This window comes from Phaenicophaeus curvirostris, chromosome 13 (genome assembly GCF_032191515.1).
Source record: "Phaenicophaeus curvirostris isolate KB17595 chromosome 13, BPBGC_Pcur_1.0, whole genome shotgun sequence".
NCBI lineage: Eukaryota > Metazoa > Chordata > Aves > Cuculiformes > Cuculidae > Phaenicophaeus > Phaenicophaeus curvirostris.
This window is the reverse complement of record NC_091404.1, coordinates 5,211,898-5,230,143: the sequence shown is the minus strand read 5'-3', so window position 1 is coordinate 5,230,143 and position 18,246 is coordinate 5,211,898. Positions and strand designations below refer to the sequence as shown.

Genomic DNA, 18,246 nt, shown 5'->3' with positions numbered 1-18,246 from the left:
AAGAAGTGTGCACGGTATACTGATGACCTTTTCGTGATGGTAAAACTGGGAACATACAAGAAGGGCATTACCAGTCTTACAAGACGGGGTTCTTATTTCTGCTTCCTGTTTTCTAGGGTGATCTTGGTTTGCCTGGATACCCAGGTAGTCCAGGGCCAAAAGGTGTAGCTGGAAATCCTGGTTTGCCTGGATTTCCAGGCAGTCCAGGTGCAAAAGGAGAACCAGGCCTTCCTGGATTCCCAGGTAATTCTGAACAGGATTTTTCTATTTTCCCTCTTGCTTATATCGGTATGACATCTAATACAGCGGGAATTGGTGGAGGGCTGCAGTGTCTTTCGAAGTTCTAACTATCTGCTGCTTCTAAGCTTTGTGCTGTTGGAATTGGCCCTGCAAGGGTAAGTGTGTGAATGCACCACTTAGAGTGCGTTCTGAAATTATTCACCTGCTCTGAGGGGACAGAGCAGTTGTTAGGTAATGCTCTCCGCTCCCACAGCAGTCAGACTCTCACCTTTTCTGATCCACACGATACCCATGTTTGGCTCTGTGTTCTTCCTTCACAAATCAGTAAAAACTTGTCATTGGGAAAACTGAGCTTTTTTTTTATTAGTATTAGTTGTCTGGAAATATGTTCAAAGAAAAATCTCTTTCCAAAGCATAATGAAATTAGGTTTTGCACTCTTCACTAAAAAATATTAATAGCGATTGTTCATGGAAGTATGTCAGTTCTTTCATTCTCAATTTAAAGAAACAGCATTTTTACTTATGCTGCATTCACAGCAATAAAGGCTGTTCTGCAAGCACACTCGAGCTGTTTTAATGTAGGGAGTTAGTGCATTTATAACCGTGTAGTCATGGCAGCAGGAAGCTTGGAACAAAACCTGGCCATGAACTTGACAGTTTTTAACCTCTGGTTCACGTCATGTCTGAAAGACTGAACAGTCAAAATGATGTATTGAGATACTACCTTGGTCAGGCTCAGATGCTGTTCAGAACAGACACACTGCAACAGAAGGATTGTTTTTCCTACCTCCCACTCAGTTCATGGTGTAGGGATGAGACTCCGGAGTAAACTCTAACTAAGACCATTTTTTCTAAGTTCCTTTTTCAGGGTTGTGGAAGGGCTAGCCAGCCAGTTATAATGCATATTCACTTTGCTGTCAAGCAGAAACCTCTGTCCCTAAAATGGTGATTTTCTAGACTCAGTGTCCTTGGCCATGGACACTCAATTAAGAAGACAGAGTCTTGAGAATAGCAGTAAGGACAGTTGTGCTGGGATATTTTGTTCCTGTACATTATTAGTTTTATAGTTTATCTTCTTGATCAGCTGTAAATCTGCAAAATGAGTGTAAATACAGTGTATTGATACAGTTAGCTCACTTGTTACTCAGGGCATCTCAGATTATACCATTTCAAGATCTGCAGAAAAGCCAGTTTTGTGCTTAATTTGATCAAAGTCCTTGTGCTTTACAGGAACGCCAGGAATTCCAGGACCAAAAGGTATTGAGGGGCCTCCAGGTAATCCTGGCTTGCCTGGACCGCCTGGGCCAGTAGGTGAGCATGAACAGTGCAGCAAAGGTCAGCTGCTTCTGTGAAAAACAACACATGAAGCCACTTTTCTTCATACGTTTATAACATCATGAAGGTGCATCTGTGTGTATATGGATGCTCAGATACCATTGTGCACACTTGATTCACTGAAACTAAACAGAAAAGAACTTCTAACTTTCTCTTGATGACTCGTTTGCCATCATATTCATATCACTATCTATTTAAACAAGAAGTTAACTGTTGCAGTATTTACCAGCTTTGTTTATGTTAAGCTCTCCGATGGCCTAACCTGTTTTTATAGGAGCGAAATTCTAATTTATCCTAAAGGAAAGTCTTACTACTTTTATCAAAAACTGACTGCTTAAAAGGTCACAGGCCTAAAAGCCTTTTCTGAATTGTCAGGGGAGAAAGATAAAGGTTTTCATTTTAAGATCACACCCTTGTGAATTTGTTCTTATGTTGTCACAGCTTTGGATTCAGATGGTGGGGAGGCAGAGAGGGCTGTGGTTTCTTGGTACAGATTAGGCATTACTGTGCTCATGTGTTCTGTCTCCTTTTTAGGTGACATTGGTCGTCCTGGCCCTCCTGGTCCTTCAGGAGAGAAGGGGCAGCCTGGTCGAGATGGTATCCCTGGACCAGCTGGTCAGAAGGGTGAACCAGGTTAGATATCCTCCCTGTTTTGTTTTTCTCTCTTCGCTCTCCACTGTGGTGTCTTGCTATCCCCTATTCTGTTTTTCCTGTAACTGCCCATACACCTTTAAAGCTGCTTCTGTGGTTCCCAGTTGCTGAATGGTTCTCAAAGGGTGCTGTCAAGCTGCCAGTGAAGCATAGGATAAGAATTCAATCAGCTCTTAGATTTATTTATTACCTGACTTCAACACCAGCCACTGTTCCTCTAGTCCATGGTAGCTGTATTGGTTCAGCTCAGTTACACAATGGATAAAAAATGTAATGTCTGCCTTAAAGACAGAACCCTGGACAAAAATGCAAACGTATTAACTCCAGAAATCTGAAAGAGCATCTTGTGAATGGGTGGAAATACTTATGAAAGTTACAGGTGCATTTTGTAGCAAAACCTCTAGCTTTGCTGTGGACTGGTGAGTGAATGAGAATCCTGGTAAGCTGTTCCTATTCCTGGAGACTTGAAAGCTGAACGTTAATTATTGACTGAACCTGATTCTTTTCAGGTCTACCAGGTTTTGGGCGCCCAGGACCTCCAGGACTCCCAGGATTGCCAGGTAAAGTTTCTATGTTCTTTGTTAAAAAGGTTGAATGTAAAATATATTTATACACAAGCAAAAGAAGGGCATGTTATGTTCTGCAACAAATGCCTGCCATAGCAACAACTACAATAACATCTTTTTTTTTTTCTCTCAGCAAACTGTTTTCAATTAACCAAGGTAATAAAGACACTCATTGCTGACTACTGAACTTTGAGGACTTTCAATTATGCAGACAGAATAAATCCACACAGGATAACAATCTACTGCATTACGTGGACCTTTGCCTATTTGTCTCAGTAAATAAAGCATGTATACAACAGATGAAAAATGAAGCTGCTTTGATAATATAGCTGCTTGCTATATTTTCAAAAGCAACTTCACAACTTCATTACTTTCTGGTAGCTTTAAAGCTCCTAAATTCCTCAAGCTTATTTGAAAATGTTTCAATTACATCGTAGCTTTCGGCAGCATCTCAAAAAATAATGATGAAGTGTTAATATTGATGGACTTCTTCATGGGTACTTAAAGGTTTATGGAAGTATTGCTGATATGCTTACAACCTCAGAGGATGTTTATGAATTGCACCATCACTGAGTAGTCAAGTGAGACTTAGTAAGACCTTTTATTGTGTCAGAACCTATAGGACTTTCTCCTGCAAGTATTATTAGCCCTAACTCTTTTGGAATGTTAGGCCAATTTTGTACTGTCTCACCCCACAAATGAGGTGAGCTGTGGCCAGACTTGCACTTTCTGCAAGAGAGATGAAGGGCTCTGCAAATTGGCATTTGGACTTGTTGTTTATAACTGTTCATAAACACGGCTGTTTGGTTTTATAGGACAAAAAGGAGAACTGGGGTTGCCTGGCCCACCGGGGCCTCCTGGACTTCCAGGTCTGAAGGGAGAACCAGGTTTCCAGGGATTTCCTGGTCTGCAGGGTCCACCGGGTCCACCAGGATTACCAGGGCCACCTCTGGAAGGTCCTAAAGGTAGCCCTGGCCCACCAGGTGTTCCAGGAAGGCCAGGTAAGAGCGTGATCCATACTTATCAACATCTGGCAGTACTTTCATGTTTTGCTGCTAGGTTATCAGCCTTTAAGCTTTCTCAATTTATTTGGATGGATCAGTTCAAGCCTCATGGTGCAGGCCTTAATGTTTGTGGGCAACCAAAGGATTTTCTTGCCAAAAGTAACAGTAACTAAAAATAAAACAACCTCAGTTTCTATTAATTTCTGATACCTGGCAGCAAAAATGCGAAGCGTTTAATAAACGGGAGATTCTCCGCATGCTGTCACAGTAATCATCTAGCGAGCACGATATCGACTTTTGAACACCTGATGCCTTTGCAGTTTTGTCACGTGATCAGCAAATGTCATCGCGCACAAAAAACCAAAAGTAACAAACTCCATCATTTTAAGAGTCATGAAAATCAAATTCACGCTAGCATCACAGCATGATCAAATTGGATAGCTGCCTCTCCATCCTCGTGTCATGTAACACTGCTCCACTGTGTCATGTGGTTCCCATGGACTCCGTGCACCATCATGCCGTCTTCATCTTTCCATTCCATGTTTGCATTTTGTTCCTGCACCGACTAATTCTGGGAATGAAAAAACCACTACGTTGAGTTAACATTGCTGAGCAACTCCCTGGCACGTATCAGAATTTGATTTATATTCCAAGTCATAGAATGCTTTATATTCATTTAGATATTGCTCTTGAAAAATCTAACTTCAATGAACCTGTCATAGCTGTGGCTCAAGCTTATTGCTGTGTCTTGAGTCCAGAAGTACCCTGCCACCGATGAGACCTGTCTCACTTAACATGCTTGATACTTCCAAAACAAACTATTGGTTGATTATGTTTTTGTTCTTTGCTTTTTAAAGGAGAAGTAACGTTTTCATTTATTGCCCTCAAACTCTGACCTCAGATTTTTGTATTAATCAAAAGGTTTGGGGAGACTTAGTTTTGAGTTAGTACATTTTTAAAATAGCTGCTACGCGTGTATTGTTCATTTTTACTATCAAGGGAGAGTTTAGTTTCGCAGTATGTGCTCGGAAGGATTTTAACATTTACTTTGTCCTCATGCTTGCTCCTGATAGAGGAGGCGGCAGTGCCACTGAAAAATGTGTTTAGAAATGAATTTTATCAAAATATTTTCACTAGAACTGGAATTGAGTAGTACTTGACTATGCTCAATGGCAGTATGAGCTTTTCTCTTCTGGAGAGTAGGCTATGGACTCATCTATCCTAACTGTGCTTTCAAAAAATGAGTCATGATAAATAGCATTTGGTTTTTATTTATAACACCTTAAAACTGGGGTGCTGTTTGCCAGTAGGATGAGGTTTCCTTTTAGTCCTAGTGAAAATATGAGGAGCGAGGGGGTGAGGGATGATGAGATGCTGGACTCGGGCTTTGTAATGGGAGTGTGCCAAATAAAGGTCTGAGACGTCCTAGATGACAGGATACACCAATGGTGATTTTTCTGGGTACACCAATGGTAGTTTTTCGGTATGCAGGGTGGTCCGGCAGTTACAGGTTTGACCTGATTGGTCCCATAGGAGCATAGGCTTTCAGCTTTAAAAGAATCTTAGACAGAGAATATCCTCAAACCCTAAAAAAGAGAAAAAGTAAAGCAGCTAAGCAGCTCCTGATGTATATAATAAAGCTACGAGCTGAGAATCTGTGCTCTGCTGTTGGTGCTTTTATGAAGTTCCTCATCCTGTTCACGCTTCTCTGCATAAATCAGATTTTAATCAGCTGGGGAGGCAGAGCAATGGTGGCACTCATTTCATGCAGGTTTATGAGTATTGGCAGGAGGAAACAACCAGTGAAGTTCTGCTCAGCCATGTTCTCTCTCTCTCTCTTTTTATCTTTCTCCCTTTCCTTTATTTCCATTTTTGTTGCATGCAATGTATAAAGTGAAGCATTTGTTTTGCTTAGTTACGCGTGAACTAATGTGGATAAACCAAACTATTATTGCAGTTCTGGTACGATCAGCAGTCCAGGCTTTTGTTTGAAATGATAACACAGCCTATTGTGGGAATGCTGATGCTGTAACATTTCAGCATAAGGCAGCCAGTCATAAAAGCAGCTGTGTGCCTGTCAAATCACCCCCCTTCAGGGGACATAAATAAAACCAGAAGCTGTATGTGTATATTGTTTTCTGGATATGTTCTAAGACTAGTAAAAGTGCTGAAGTCAAACATGGTGTAGCTCTCTCAATGCAGTTGAGTTGCTCCTAAAACAATTGATAGATGGTGTTGGGACAGATGTATTAATTGATTATAAAATTAAGCCAGTTTCCAGGGCAGCACAACGCTGCTGCTATTCTATGTGTCTATTGCCATTGTTATGAGTAATAATAGTTTGGTGGTTTGCATACCGTATGTAAAGGAATATTGAGCTAAATCTAAAAAGAAAGGTTTAGTTGAATATGTTAGCTTGTTGATATTTCTAACAATTTTGATGTTTTTCCCATTGTTCTAATGATGACCTTGGTGAACTTTGACCCCCTACTCCCAGGTCCCTCAGGTTAGCCCCTTAACTCCAAAATAATAACTTTGCATGAAAATGAATGTATATACTTTTGTAATGTCTAAATTTAGATATCCTGAGTCATTTTTCAGACATACCTTTTAATTTGTGGTAGAAAAGAAAAACTCAGAGTTGGCTTTCAGACTCTTACTGGGTGTTGTTGTAGAACTGATATTGGAAGGATAAAATGTTGCTCTCCCCATGGTGGAGGATCACGTGGGTCCAGACTTACAAGGCTTTTATAAAGTGTCCCCAACTGTGAAACTGGTTTTAGCATATTTATTTTTAGTGCAATTGGAAAAAAGCAAACAACAAACCCAAAAATCTTGGTTTTCATCTTTTTTTAAAGTGTGTACTGCGCTCTCCTCCCACGCCTTTGCTGTGTAATTGTGTTTTGCAGCTTGGGCAAATGACACTGTTCATTTTTGTAACACCTGCTGCTCTTGATTTTGGACACTCTCACGTGACTTAAATAAATTAGATACTTCTTTTATACCAACAGCGTCCATAGGAGAAGTCGTACAGAGTGGCAGTGAGGCTTTACATTCCCCACTTAGAGCGCTGTAACTTTCCAGTGCAGAGAAATCCATATTTCCATTGTTTTGCTTCACCAGCCTGTTTAAAAGCAATGAGGAAAGCTCTTCCTTCAACATGTGTTTAATGAAAATGAAGCATACAGCCCTGCCCTCCCTTACACCAGGGCAGTGGAACAGCCTTGGGAAGAACACGGTCATTTTCACAAGTTTAAGCAGCGTTAACGTTCAGTATGAAACAAAACCAGCTCATGGGGAGATGTTATCATCTGTGCCTAGATTGAAAATGACTCGGTATACCTATTTAATAATAACAATGCCTTTAAGTTTTGCTATGATGACTTTCAGGAAGCAAAGAACTGTCATCAAAATTCAATAGAGGAATACATTTTAATTTTTAGTGTGCTGTCTGAAGCGCTGTGAGGCAGCAAATACAGGAGCCCCTGCTGTCTGCATCCTAGATTTATGCAGTTGTGTCAAAGAATAAACATGGTTTTATTTTGTAAGTGAACTGTGGGCACACAAGCAGTCACCACACTTTCAAAGGGAACTACGGTCGTGGGGAGGATGGAGGAACTTATCGATTGCTTCATGTTTTGTTCCACCCTGTGACTGTGCCCAGCCAGAATTCAATAATCAACAAATACTGAACAGATCTCTAAGTCATAGCAAAACTTATTTAACAGTGAAATATAGTTTATAAGTACTTAACAGTAACAATGAAATGTCCACGTCATTATTTTTAATAACAGTATTACAGTTAGTATTTAAAATAATGTAATATATAAGAAATAGTGCATTGAGATAAACCTGATGTGTATTTATTGTAGTTTTTAGCTGTAAATTGCATGGTGATATGTTGACACACTTAAATCATTTCACTGACATGAAAGATGCCAGTGGCAGAGGAGCTAAAACACGTCTTAATCCAGGGGCACAGCAGGGACAACCATCTTACCTTTTGAAAAAAAGGACAATAAATGATTTTTCTAAGGATGTTATCACATGCCATTCTCTGTAAATAAATTAAACAGGTAAATTAGCACCTTGGTAGGTGTGTTTTTATCGAGGAAAGAAATGCTAACAGCAAAGACAACAAATTCTGAATTTGTAGTAAATTCTGCTTTATTTTTGCTTATAGCATTTGCAGCCTTTTTGATCCACATCAGCCCTGCTCCCTGTTTTGAAGAAGATGTAAGGCCACTGTTCAGTCCTAGAATTGTATTCAGAGGGTTGAGGCTCCTACCCAGTCAGTGGCGACAAGTCCTTCTGCTAATCACACCTCCCCCTGCCCAAAGCAGTTTTGTGTTTGAGAGCGAGCTGTTATTCACAAGTTACCTGCATATTTGCTGAGCTCCAAGCCCCGTGTGGTTGAATTTTGTCAGTGAAATGGTTGCATAGTCCAAACCCCACGGTGAGTGGGACTAACCAGTCACAGGCCTCAGCTGTAATGTTAAAGCAATAACACATTCTTTAGTAAAGCTTTAAGTTTGCTGTTAAATGAAGTGTCAAATTAGTCCTAGTAGAGCCTAGTCACCAGAATAACTTGTATCTGAAAATACATAGCATTGCGTATTCATGTATGGTTTTATGCATGCATGTGGATTATATTGTAAATACAAAATATGCTGGTGAAATGGGTTGTTGTGTAGTGTATTTGCTGTCATCTGTGCTCTTTCTAACTAGTAATCTTGTTTTGTACTGTGTGATGTCTGACCCTTCTAACATCGATCATTGGGCTTTGGTGAACTCTGATCCTTCCAGGTCCTCCAGGTTAGACTCTTAACTCGGTCGCTTTATTTTACTGCGTTGTGCTTGATGTAAGAGAAATGGATGTTTCCCTGTAATTCTGTGATTATCTTTTTAAGGACTGTGGTTACCCTGCACATCGTATATATTTGATTAGCATGCTTCAGGTGGTAACCTGGTATCATTTTGCATGTGTACAGTATTAGAACAGTATAAAAAAGCAAAATGAACACAAATCCTTGCATGATGGGGGATGTTTTTCATAGCTGAAACTGCTACAGGATGTGTGTGAAGTCTGGTACAAACCTGCTGTTTGATTTCAAAAGAAAAATTTTGGAAGGAATTCTATGCTCAGATTTGCATGCAGAAATACAGCTTGTGATGTTTATCCACTGAATATAAACTATGAGGATGTCAATGGAGATGTTAAATTATTCAAGACTGCAGAAGAACTGAAAATCCAGCACACTGATAAATATTACTAGATTTGGGGTAATACAGGGGACAGTGTCATAGTGCTGTCCTGCAAAGAGATCCTTTTGTTAATCCAGTTATGAGATCTGACTGGTAAAATGTTATTTGCTGTTGCTGCGTTTGCACAGTTTGCTTTGCCACTAATTAATATAGGTAACCTTCTGTTTAGATGGTGTCATGAAGGTGGGTGGGTCTCATCTTTCAGTTCTCCAGCTGCTGAAGTTTCATTTAAATCCACGGCTTTGCTTTGAATTAATGTGGCTGTAGCAAAGGGAGAATATTTTAACGACCAGCCCAGTTCTTCTGTTGGATTTACACCGTGTATTTCTTGACAGATCAGTTGGAGGTAGAGTCAATCAGTATAAGGAGGTTTATGCAATTCAGATTAGTATTTAGGCAAGGCAGAATGATGGGCTTCCTGCTGCCCAGCAGGCTGGGCTTCAAGAAAGAATTCAGTCTGTCAAGACAGCGTTTAGAGATGGTGAATGTCACGCGGGTCAGCAAAGGGGATATTTGTACCATCTAATTTTGGGTTTCTCCCCAGATTTGGGGAGAATGGTTGACATGTGCTGATATATGCGTATTTGTTCTGGAATGTTAAGGTCCACCAGGCCCAGAAGGTCCACGAGGGCCACCAGGCAGTGGAGCACTTAAAGGGGAAAAAGGGAACCCAGGTCAACCTGGCCCACCTGGCCTTCCCGGTCAAAAGGGAGATCAAGGACCACCTGGACGCCAGGTAGGACAAGAAATGGAGTTTTCCCCCTAGTTTATTTTTAAATGCAATAAAAACTGAATATATTTGGGAGGAATATGCAGTTCGTCATAGTAAAATAAAAGCCAAAATGCAGGAGCTACAAGATCCTGTCATGTAGCAAGTAAAGAGAGTCCTTTCCTTACTCACCCCCCTTGTGTTCCTGGGGGGGCTGGAGCGGTCAGGGCACACTCCGTGTTCCGGCGTTCTCTGACAACACCCAGTGCCATGAGCAGAAGAGAAGCCTCAGCCCTCCAAGGCTCTGGGTCGCAGACCCAAGTTGTGCTGATTTGTCCCCCAGCCACCTTTGCCAGCTGTTTGCCTGAAACTGTTGAGGGAGATGAATAAATAACGTGAGGCTCTTCTGTTCAGGGGGATCCTGGTCGTCCAGGTCTGAATGGAATGAAGGGTGACCCGGGGGTTCCAGGCGTTCCAGGATTCCCAGGTATTTAACTGGCATTTTAAGTGAAAGCCCCCAAGCACAATAACAGCCCCTCGGGAGAAAAGCAGCTTGGTTTGCGCCTTTCCTGCAGCAGATCGAGTGAGACACCACGTTCTTCCTACTCTGTGTAACTTGTCCATTTGATGTTTCAGGTATGAAGGGTCCCACTGGACCTGCAGGACCTGCTGGCCTCACAGGCAGTCAAGGACTGCCAGGTCCACCAGGTAGGACATCAGTAGAGCTCTTGGCTTCTGACTTTGCAATAAAGAGTAACAGAAACCATATCTAATGCTCTCTTCCACCTTGGTTCATCTAATACTAACCTGCTTTCTCTCAGGTCCACCAGGTTTACCAGGTACCATTGGACGAAGCATTGTGGTCAAAGGTGACCCCGGTCCCCCGGGTTCTCCAGGACAGCCTGGGTCGAAAGGGCCACCTGGACTGCCAGGGCCACAGGGATTGCCAGGTATGAGCCTAGGTGGCTGCAGAGAAAATGACTGAGAAGTAGAATTAGCTGCAGCACGAGTCGCTCAGCAAGAGGTAACAAATAAATGTAATGTCCTACCACGTAGATGTGGTTTAATGGTCTAGCCTATCATGAAGAAATGATAGACAAGTGCCAGACAATTTAAAGATCTCTGTAGTGAGACTTGAAAAGCTTTCATTTCAGTCATGCGTTTGTCTATTCTAGGTCCAATTGGTCTTCCTGGTGACCCCGGGCGCGATGGGCTGCCTGGCTTTGATGGGCCAGCAGGACGTAAAGGAGAGAGAGGTCTTCCAGGCCAACCAGGTATGAGGACCCAGTGGAAAAAGAGATGCTCCTTTTTGCAAGTGCAGGCTAATACTGGGAAGTGAGAATAATAATAAAATCATAATTTTAGGATCTTTTTAAATGCAAAACCACAAGCAGCTGAACACCCTTTGGTTTGAAATATTCTTGGAATCAACACATTGACAGTCGCTGCTGAATAATACTGTAGAGTGCTTTGTCTTGAGCTTAATGGCATCCCCTTCGCAGCACAGATGATGTACAGGGGTGTATGAAGATGGTCTGAAATGGAAAAGAGAGATTAGTAAAATAATTTTAATTTTGCATGGAAAACATGAATGGAGAAAACCAGACTTCACAAAGGAAAGAATTTCACCAAAGGCAGAGATCAGGCTACCATGCAGCTATTGCTTAGAATTACTAAAATATGATTTGAGAAAAATCAGACCAGGCACTGGGACAGTTTTCTAGTGATGATGATACATGCTGAGAAGCTATAAATGGCAACTTGTGAGAAAGAATCAGAATTTAAATAGTTAAAGCAGTACAAAAATCTATAATGACTTTTCTTCCTTTTTCTCTGAGCTCTGTTAGCATTATTTTAGTGAAAAAAAATGTAAATAATAATGACTGTGAAATAACAGTCTAAATATTTGTAGTTCTAGTTCATTATATTTTTGCTGTTCAAGAACAAATGCCTTTCTCAGCCCTGTGACTCGTTCTGGCTCTCACTCAGGGCTGTTCTAGCCTATTTCCACTTTTTGTAACCTACTCCAAAGCAGACTGTGGCTTTTCTATGCATTTTGATGGGCTTGGGCTCAGGCGTTATCACAGCCCTAGAGGAAGACTTACTTCTTTCTCTGGCTCTGCCATTTATTCGGTGATCTTGAACAGGGCGTTTCGCCATTATCTTATTAAGCTGCATTATTAACACAGGTTGGTGTGTTTTGGAATGGGGAAGCAGACTTGGACTCATTCCAGTGGCTTCCAAGCTTACATGAAAAAATAACTTGGGGAAGATAGTGTTAGCAGATACCAGGTCCCCAGCTGACCAACACCTTAATCAAAAGACCACACTACGTTTCAGAGCGACGTTAGTCCTCAAAGAGCAAGAAATGGTGTTAATAAATACTGTGTGTTGTGTTTCTCTCATGAGAACAGGTTCACGGGGAATACAGGGACCTCCCGGTCCCGATGGCTTGCAAGGCCCACCAGGTCCTCCTGGATCAGCTTCTGTTGCTCATGGATTCCTTATAACTCGGCACAGCCAGACCAGGGACACACCACTATGTCCACAAGGAACATCAAGAATATATGATGGATTCTCTCTTCTATACGTGCAAGGGAATGAGAGAGCACATGGCCAGGATCTAGGTGAGATTTTGTATGCTCCATCTTGAAGGGGAAAGAGATTGTAGCTGCTGCTTCAACTGCTCTGGTTCTCTGAAGATCTGACAGTCTTGGAGATTTAGATGAGGATGGGGATCGCATACTAAGATCCACTCCCTCCAGAGGTTGCACATTATAATTCAGGATGAAAGAACGTAAACCAAAATTGGGAAGTTAAGTCTTTCCCATATGTGACAATTTGATAGCGCATGCTGCGCGCTCACAGGCGGAGAAGAATACACAATTACTGTTCTCAAAGAATCACTATAAAAAGCAATGAAGTGAAAACTTTACTGTCACATCTTATGTATCTTACTCTACAGGTACTGCTGGGAGCTGTCTTAGACGTTTCAGCACCATGCCCTTCATGTTCTGCAACATCAACAACGTTTGTAACTTTGCGTCAAGGAATGACTATTCCTACTGGCTCTCAACTCCGGAGCCGATGCCGATGAGCATGGAGCCGCTCACTGGACAAAGCATCCAGCCGTTCATTAGCCGGTGAGACAAAGCAGGCTAGCAGGTCTCTTCTTCATTATTTGGATAAACATGATGTCTTGCCTATATATTTCCAGCATGCTGGCTGGATACTGGATGTTTTGCTCAGGGAAGTACCAGGAAGACAGCTCGTTTAAAAGTATTTGTTGTCTTAGAAGGCCTGTCTGTGTGCAGCAGTGATAGCGAGAGGCTGCACGAGCTCTCCTCAGCTCCAGGCAGCAGTGCCAGATCTCCATGGACAGGAAAGAGAACACAAGAGCTGTTCCTACGACTAAGGCATTCACTTAGGGACTTTGAGCTTCCAGGCTTTGTTTCAGGAAATGCTTCAGTATTTTACCCAGTAGTCGTCAGTGGAATAGAAGCAAATTTTGCACTCCAAAATAATGTTTTATTGCAGTTACAACATGCATGAGAAGTGGAAGTCGAGGTTAATAGGACAGCCTTTCACAGCCTGGTTTTCTTCCCCTTCTCTGCGCACGAATTCTTAATAAAACATACTCCCATTACATTTTAATACCACTTTTCTCTGATCTTTCCTCTGTCCAGATGTGTTGTGTGTGAAGCTCCCGCGATGGTGATAGCAGTACACAGCCAGACCATTCAGATTCCTTCGTGCCCTCAAGGCTGGGACTCCCTTTGGATTGGTTATTCTTTCATGATGGTAAGAACTGCCTCCTCCTTCACAAGTGGCTCGTCCCCACTTGTGTCCAACAGCTGCTTAAGGACTCTTAAAAACTGGCTGTCATTTGGAAGCCTTTACCTTCAGTTACTGACCACAGTAGGCAAGATGAACAGTGGGTTCCAGTATACAGAGCCCAGTGTAACTGGTATTTATAGAGGCGTCTGACACCATATTATCTTCAGCCATGAATGACCATGGTGTGAACACTGGGGTTGCCCTGTGCAGGGACAGGAGTTGGACTCGATGAGCCTTGTGGTTCCCTTCCAACTCCGGACATTCTCTGGTTCGCTGAGCAGCGGCTCTTCAGTAGGTGAATGCAGCGCTATGTGATTTTTAGCACCTCGTGTAAGATTTGTGTTTGTTTCTTTCCTCCACCAGCACACAAGTGCTGGAGCAGAGGGCTCTGGACAGGCCTTGGCATCGCCTGGATCCTGTTTAGAAGAATTCCGCTCAGCTCCATTTATCGAATGCCACGGTCGTGGCACGTGTAATTACTATGCCAATTCCTATAGTTTCTGGCTGGCAACTGTAGAGGTGTCAGAAATGTTCAGGTAAGAAAACCTGTTTCTGTTATATTGCTTTATTCCAAAATGAAGGTTTTGGAAACTGAATTTATTCCAAAGATCAAAAGAGATTTGTTTACAGCGGTCTAGGGAAATAATTCAGTTTGTTTTCCTCTCAGAACCAGTTTTTCAAGTGTTCCCTTGGTAAGCCCTTAATATTATGTAAAAACTTGCTAGGGCACATTCTGTTTTGCAAGGAGTCAGATTCTTTGTAGTAGTCTTTCTAGTCAGCTTTCTGTTGATTCTTACGCACATTTAGCAGAACTTTCTCTAAAAGCAGTCCTACTGCAGGTACTGGATTTGTAGCCTAAAAGATAGATATTGATGGTTTTCTTGCTGGCCAGGCCTTTCAGCAGAGCCAAATATTTGAAAAGGTAGTTCACAGACAGAGCAGGGACAAGCAGGAAGGGCAAGGTCAACCCTCCTTAAACCCTTTACAGCAGCTGTTCAGATGTTTACAAGCATGTTTGTAAAAACCTTGTGTGAAGGAGGGTATGAAACTTCCTTTTTCCAGTACTCTGCAGAAGAATTAGGATGACATTTTGGTGGCAAGGGAGCCAAGGGACATTCTGTCCTCAGCTTCTCTGCAGTCAGAATTCCAACTGGGCTCTCTCAGCTTCTTCCCTTTCAATTTGAGTAGCGAAATCACTTTTTCTTTGAAAAGTCATCTCCTTTCATAGAATAAATTGCTACTGCCCTGTTTGTGTACTGATAAAAACCTCAGATATTGCCAGTGCCACCAAACTGAAAAAATGCAGCTTTGTGGTCCAGGGCTGGCCCTGTGCACTGTGATCTACAGCAGTAGTGGCCCCCAAGTTGGTTTTGTGTAACACCGATACTTTATGTGCATTAAATAGTCCTCACTGTAAGTATTCAAGTTGTTCACCAGTAATTCACCAGTCAAAATTACCTGCTACTACCTACCAAGCACCTTTGAGTTTTCAGTCTCTGCTATTTTGCGTCTCCCATAAACACAATTTCTTTTTTAACTCTGTGGGTTTTTTTAAAGATGTACTTCAATGTTATCTTAAACTGTTAATTAAGTAGAATTTTAAAGAAACGGTTCTGCAAACACAGAAAAAGCTAACCTCACCTCACCTTTGTGTCTGTCACCCAGCAAACCTCAGTCAGAGACATTGAAAGCTGGAGACCTGAGGACGCGTATTAGTCGTTGTCAAGTTTGCATGAAGAAGACGTAACGTCTTGGAGAATGTTTTATAAAACAGTTGAAAATTCCTAAGATGCACTGTCTTCCAGCTGCAACAATGGTGCTACTGTGCGGAAAGAAAAGAAAAAAAAAATCCAAACTGTTTTAACCATGCAAGTTCAAGTGTACCTCAGTCGTGTGCCAAACTAAGGGTTGTTTGGTACATCTTTGACAACAGGACTAAGCTGAAAGAATTGACCTCTTGGAAACAGAAAAGAACACTTGAGGTTCACAAAGGATCAGAAGATGCAATTTTTCATTTCTCTCCCTGTACCAAAATGGCACCTTTTTGATCAACCAAGAGAATAAAGAAGAACACGACGCACTGAGTATGTTTAAAATAACAAGACTGCAGTTTTGAAAAAACATTTTTCATGGTGCTACTAACCCTACTGTATCCCAGGTTTTTAATATGAAATTTTAAGCTTATTTCTCTTTGTAAGTAATGAAATGTGTATATTGTGTAAACACCTTTTTAGCTGAAACTTTCAGTCGTTTAGCAACAAACCACACTCTGATATAAAAATGTTCATGTCTAAAAAACATACAGCAGTATTTTATTATGAAATGTGCGATACAGAGAGAATTTACCCCTCTTAAGCCAACTTATTCATTTAATATTTCATTTCCTTCCTCAGTTGCCAACTCGGTTCCCATTTGGGGAATGCACAATTATTCTAAAGTCCTTTGGATCAGGGTTTTAAATGTTGTACATGACGCTAACAGTGGGTTTATTTGTGCTTAGAAATCCCAATCCACCTGAAAAGGGGGTTTTTTGTATCTTGAGAAAATATGTGAAATTATTAGCCATATTCTATATCCTTCTTTTCTGAATAAAAGTCACATTCACCTGTCAGTAATCAGTTTGGTTTAACAAAACCTCCTGTTCCTGGGGAAATCCAGTTACCAAAGCATTTAAGATTATGCTTACATGAAACTCTCTGATGAAGGGGTGTCAGGCATTTTATCCAAAATAGCGTACACGCTAAGAAGCCTCCTGAATAAAATGAAGTGTAAGTTGGTGGAACTTTCCTATTTCCAAGATCTTTTAATCTTATGTGAATTTAAACACATCCACGGTGTATTTACAGTATTCAGCCACTCTTGTGTATGTATAGTTCACATAAGGCCTCGAACGATGGTGCATGCAGCCTCTCTGATGTCATTTTGTACAAACCCTATTCTGTATGTCTTAAGAGTGTCACTACTTGTGCAATAGCTGAAAAATGGTCACTTTTTGTATACATGACTTCAGCTTCTATGGTCAGTGCTGTTTCACCTACCCTGATGTACAAACAGAGCTCCTTGGCAAGGCAAAACTGTTTTTCAAGCAATGATACTTTGATATTTTCATTGTATATTGCCACCTCAACTATCAATACATCTTAACTTGTGAATTAACATACTGCTTTATACAGATGAAGTGTATTTCTTTATTGACTGCTGTTAAGCAATTTATCTGCTACTGGCTATTTGTTCTTACCTTTTGGTTATCATTGTAAACGAGGAGCATCAGCAATCTCCTTGGTTTCTGCACATTTGACAAAAGACATAGGACTGGTGACTGACCAGCTGGCAGTGATTTATACAATGAGATTGGTGCTGATTTCAAAAGCTTTCAACTGAGTATGAAACTGAAGTTCTTTAGTTTAAATTGCAAAATATTAATAGCTTTGTCTTTTTTTCAATTAGCTGCAGTTATCTATGTTGGTAGAGAGTGGGCAATTCAGCAATGTGCATCCTTCAACTCATTTTATTTTGGTTTGCTGGTGCATATAGAAATAAACTGAACCTGCTGCTACCTCTAAGTCAAGAACTTGTTACCAAAGCTGAAATAAATAGCAAATCTCTTCTTGTAAACACAGGCCCTTACTGCTGCCTAGCAGCCTCTCTCTAGCCCAAAAAAGCAGAAGGGATGCTACGGAGCTCCTAAAGGAAAGAGGTCTCCCAGCCTTCCCTACCACCCCCACTTAGCTTGTGCTCACCAACAAGAAGTGTTTGTGTATGGGGACTTGGGAAACAGCAGAACAGAGCTGTTCCAGTAGCACAAACAGTGCATCTGCCTAAGATTTGGGCGTCTCTTGCTGCATGTAGCCCACTGAACTGAAAAGCCACGAGCCACCATTCTGGTCTAAAGCAGACAGCACCTGGAACAGCGAGTCCTGGGGCAGTTTAAGGTCCGAAACATGTGAGATGACCACTGAAAATGAAAATATTGTGCAGCAGCTACGCTTCCGACAGCTACGCTCTCTGTTCCGTTCCTGCAGCTCTTGCCCTGACCTGAGGAACAGACCTGAATGGTAATCGGCTTCAGGTTGAGACTTCTGAATAGGCTAATTTTTGTTTAAGAGAAAATAGCCTAGAGAGGAAGGAGCAGCTTTTAACTGAGAGATGCAACAGAGAAGCAAGAGGACGTTGGTTCAATTCCCACCACGCATTCTGTGCCACAGAGCAGGTAAATCACTTGACTGCTGTTGGATCTCAGAGTTACTGATCTATAAATGCAAGCACGGTTATTATTTTCTCCTACTTTTTGACTGCTTAGACTGTAAGCTCTTTCGGGCAGAGACATTGAGGGGGTTCAAATGTTGGCTGGGACCTCTAGGTGCTATCCATTGGTATATAAACATTAAACTACAGGTAAAAGCTTGTGTTGCCAGATTGATTATTAAAAAAAGGTAAAAAACTGTTTTAAACATTGGAGCCTTAAAACACTCTTCAACAGAGGCTAAACACGATCTCAGAACACTGCTTATTCAACTACATTTAAGGCTCTCTTTCCTAAAGTCCGTTTTCAACTAAAGCTTTTATTCCCCAAATGCCTCATGTAGTCAGTCTAGTTGGGTTAATCATGAGTAGGCTGGATTTTAAGTTCTATGGGAGC

The 18,246-nt window shown here is 41.5% G+C and overlaps 1 protein-coding gene across 3 annotated transcripts in view; it reads left to right on the top strand.

Annotated features, from left to right (window-relative positions):
• Positions 1-18,011, top strand: part of COL4A5 (collagen type IV alpha 5 chain) — a 77,726-nt gene extending 59,715 nt beyond the window's left edge. The window contains exons 37-51 of one of the 3 annotated variants that reach the window (XM_069867682.1): positions 117-243; positions 1,471-1,551; positions 2,110-2,208; positions 2,736-2,786; positions 3,608-3,793; positions 9,664-9,797; positions 10,185-10,257; positions 10,407-10,478; positions 10,592-10,720; positions 10,946-11,044; positions 12,185-12,397; positions 12,736-12,913; positions 13,457-13,571; positions 13,971-14,143; positions 15,273-18,011. In XM_069867682.1, the coding sequence (XP_069723783.1) occupies positions 117-243; positions 1,471-1,551; positions 2,110-2,208; positions 2,736-2,786; positions 3,608-3,793; positions 9,664-9,797; positions 10,185-10,257; positions 10,407-10,478; positions 10,592-10,720; positions 10,946-11,044; positions 12,185-12,397; positions 12,736-12,913; positions 13,457-13,571; positions 13,971-14,143; positions 15,273-15,354 (1,812 nt within the window). In that variant the 3' untranslated portion in view covers positions 15,355-18,011. Of the gene's footprint in view, positions 1-116; positions 244-1,470; positions 1,552-2,109; positions 2,209-2,735; positions 2,787-3,607; positions 3,794-4,116; positions 4,295-6,293; positions 6,891-9,663; positions 9,798-10,184; positions 10,258-10,406; positions 10,479-10,591; positions 10,721-10,945; positions 11,045-12,184; positions 12,398-12,735; positions 12,914-13,456; positions 13,572-13,970; positions 14,144-15,272 lie in introns of those variants that run through there. The other 2 variants (XM_069867684.1, XM_069867683.1) reach the window with 2 other exon arrangements.
• Positions 18,012-18,246: the final 235 nt, after the last annotated feature.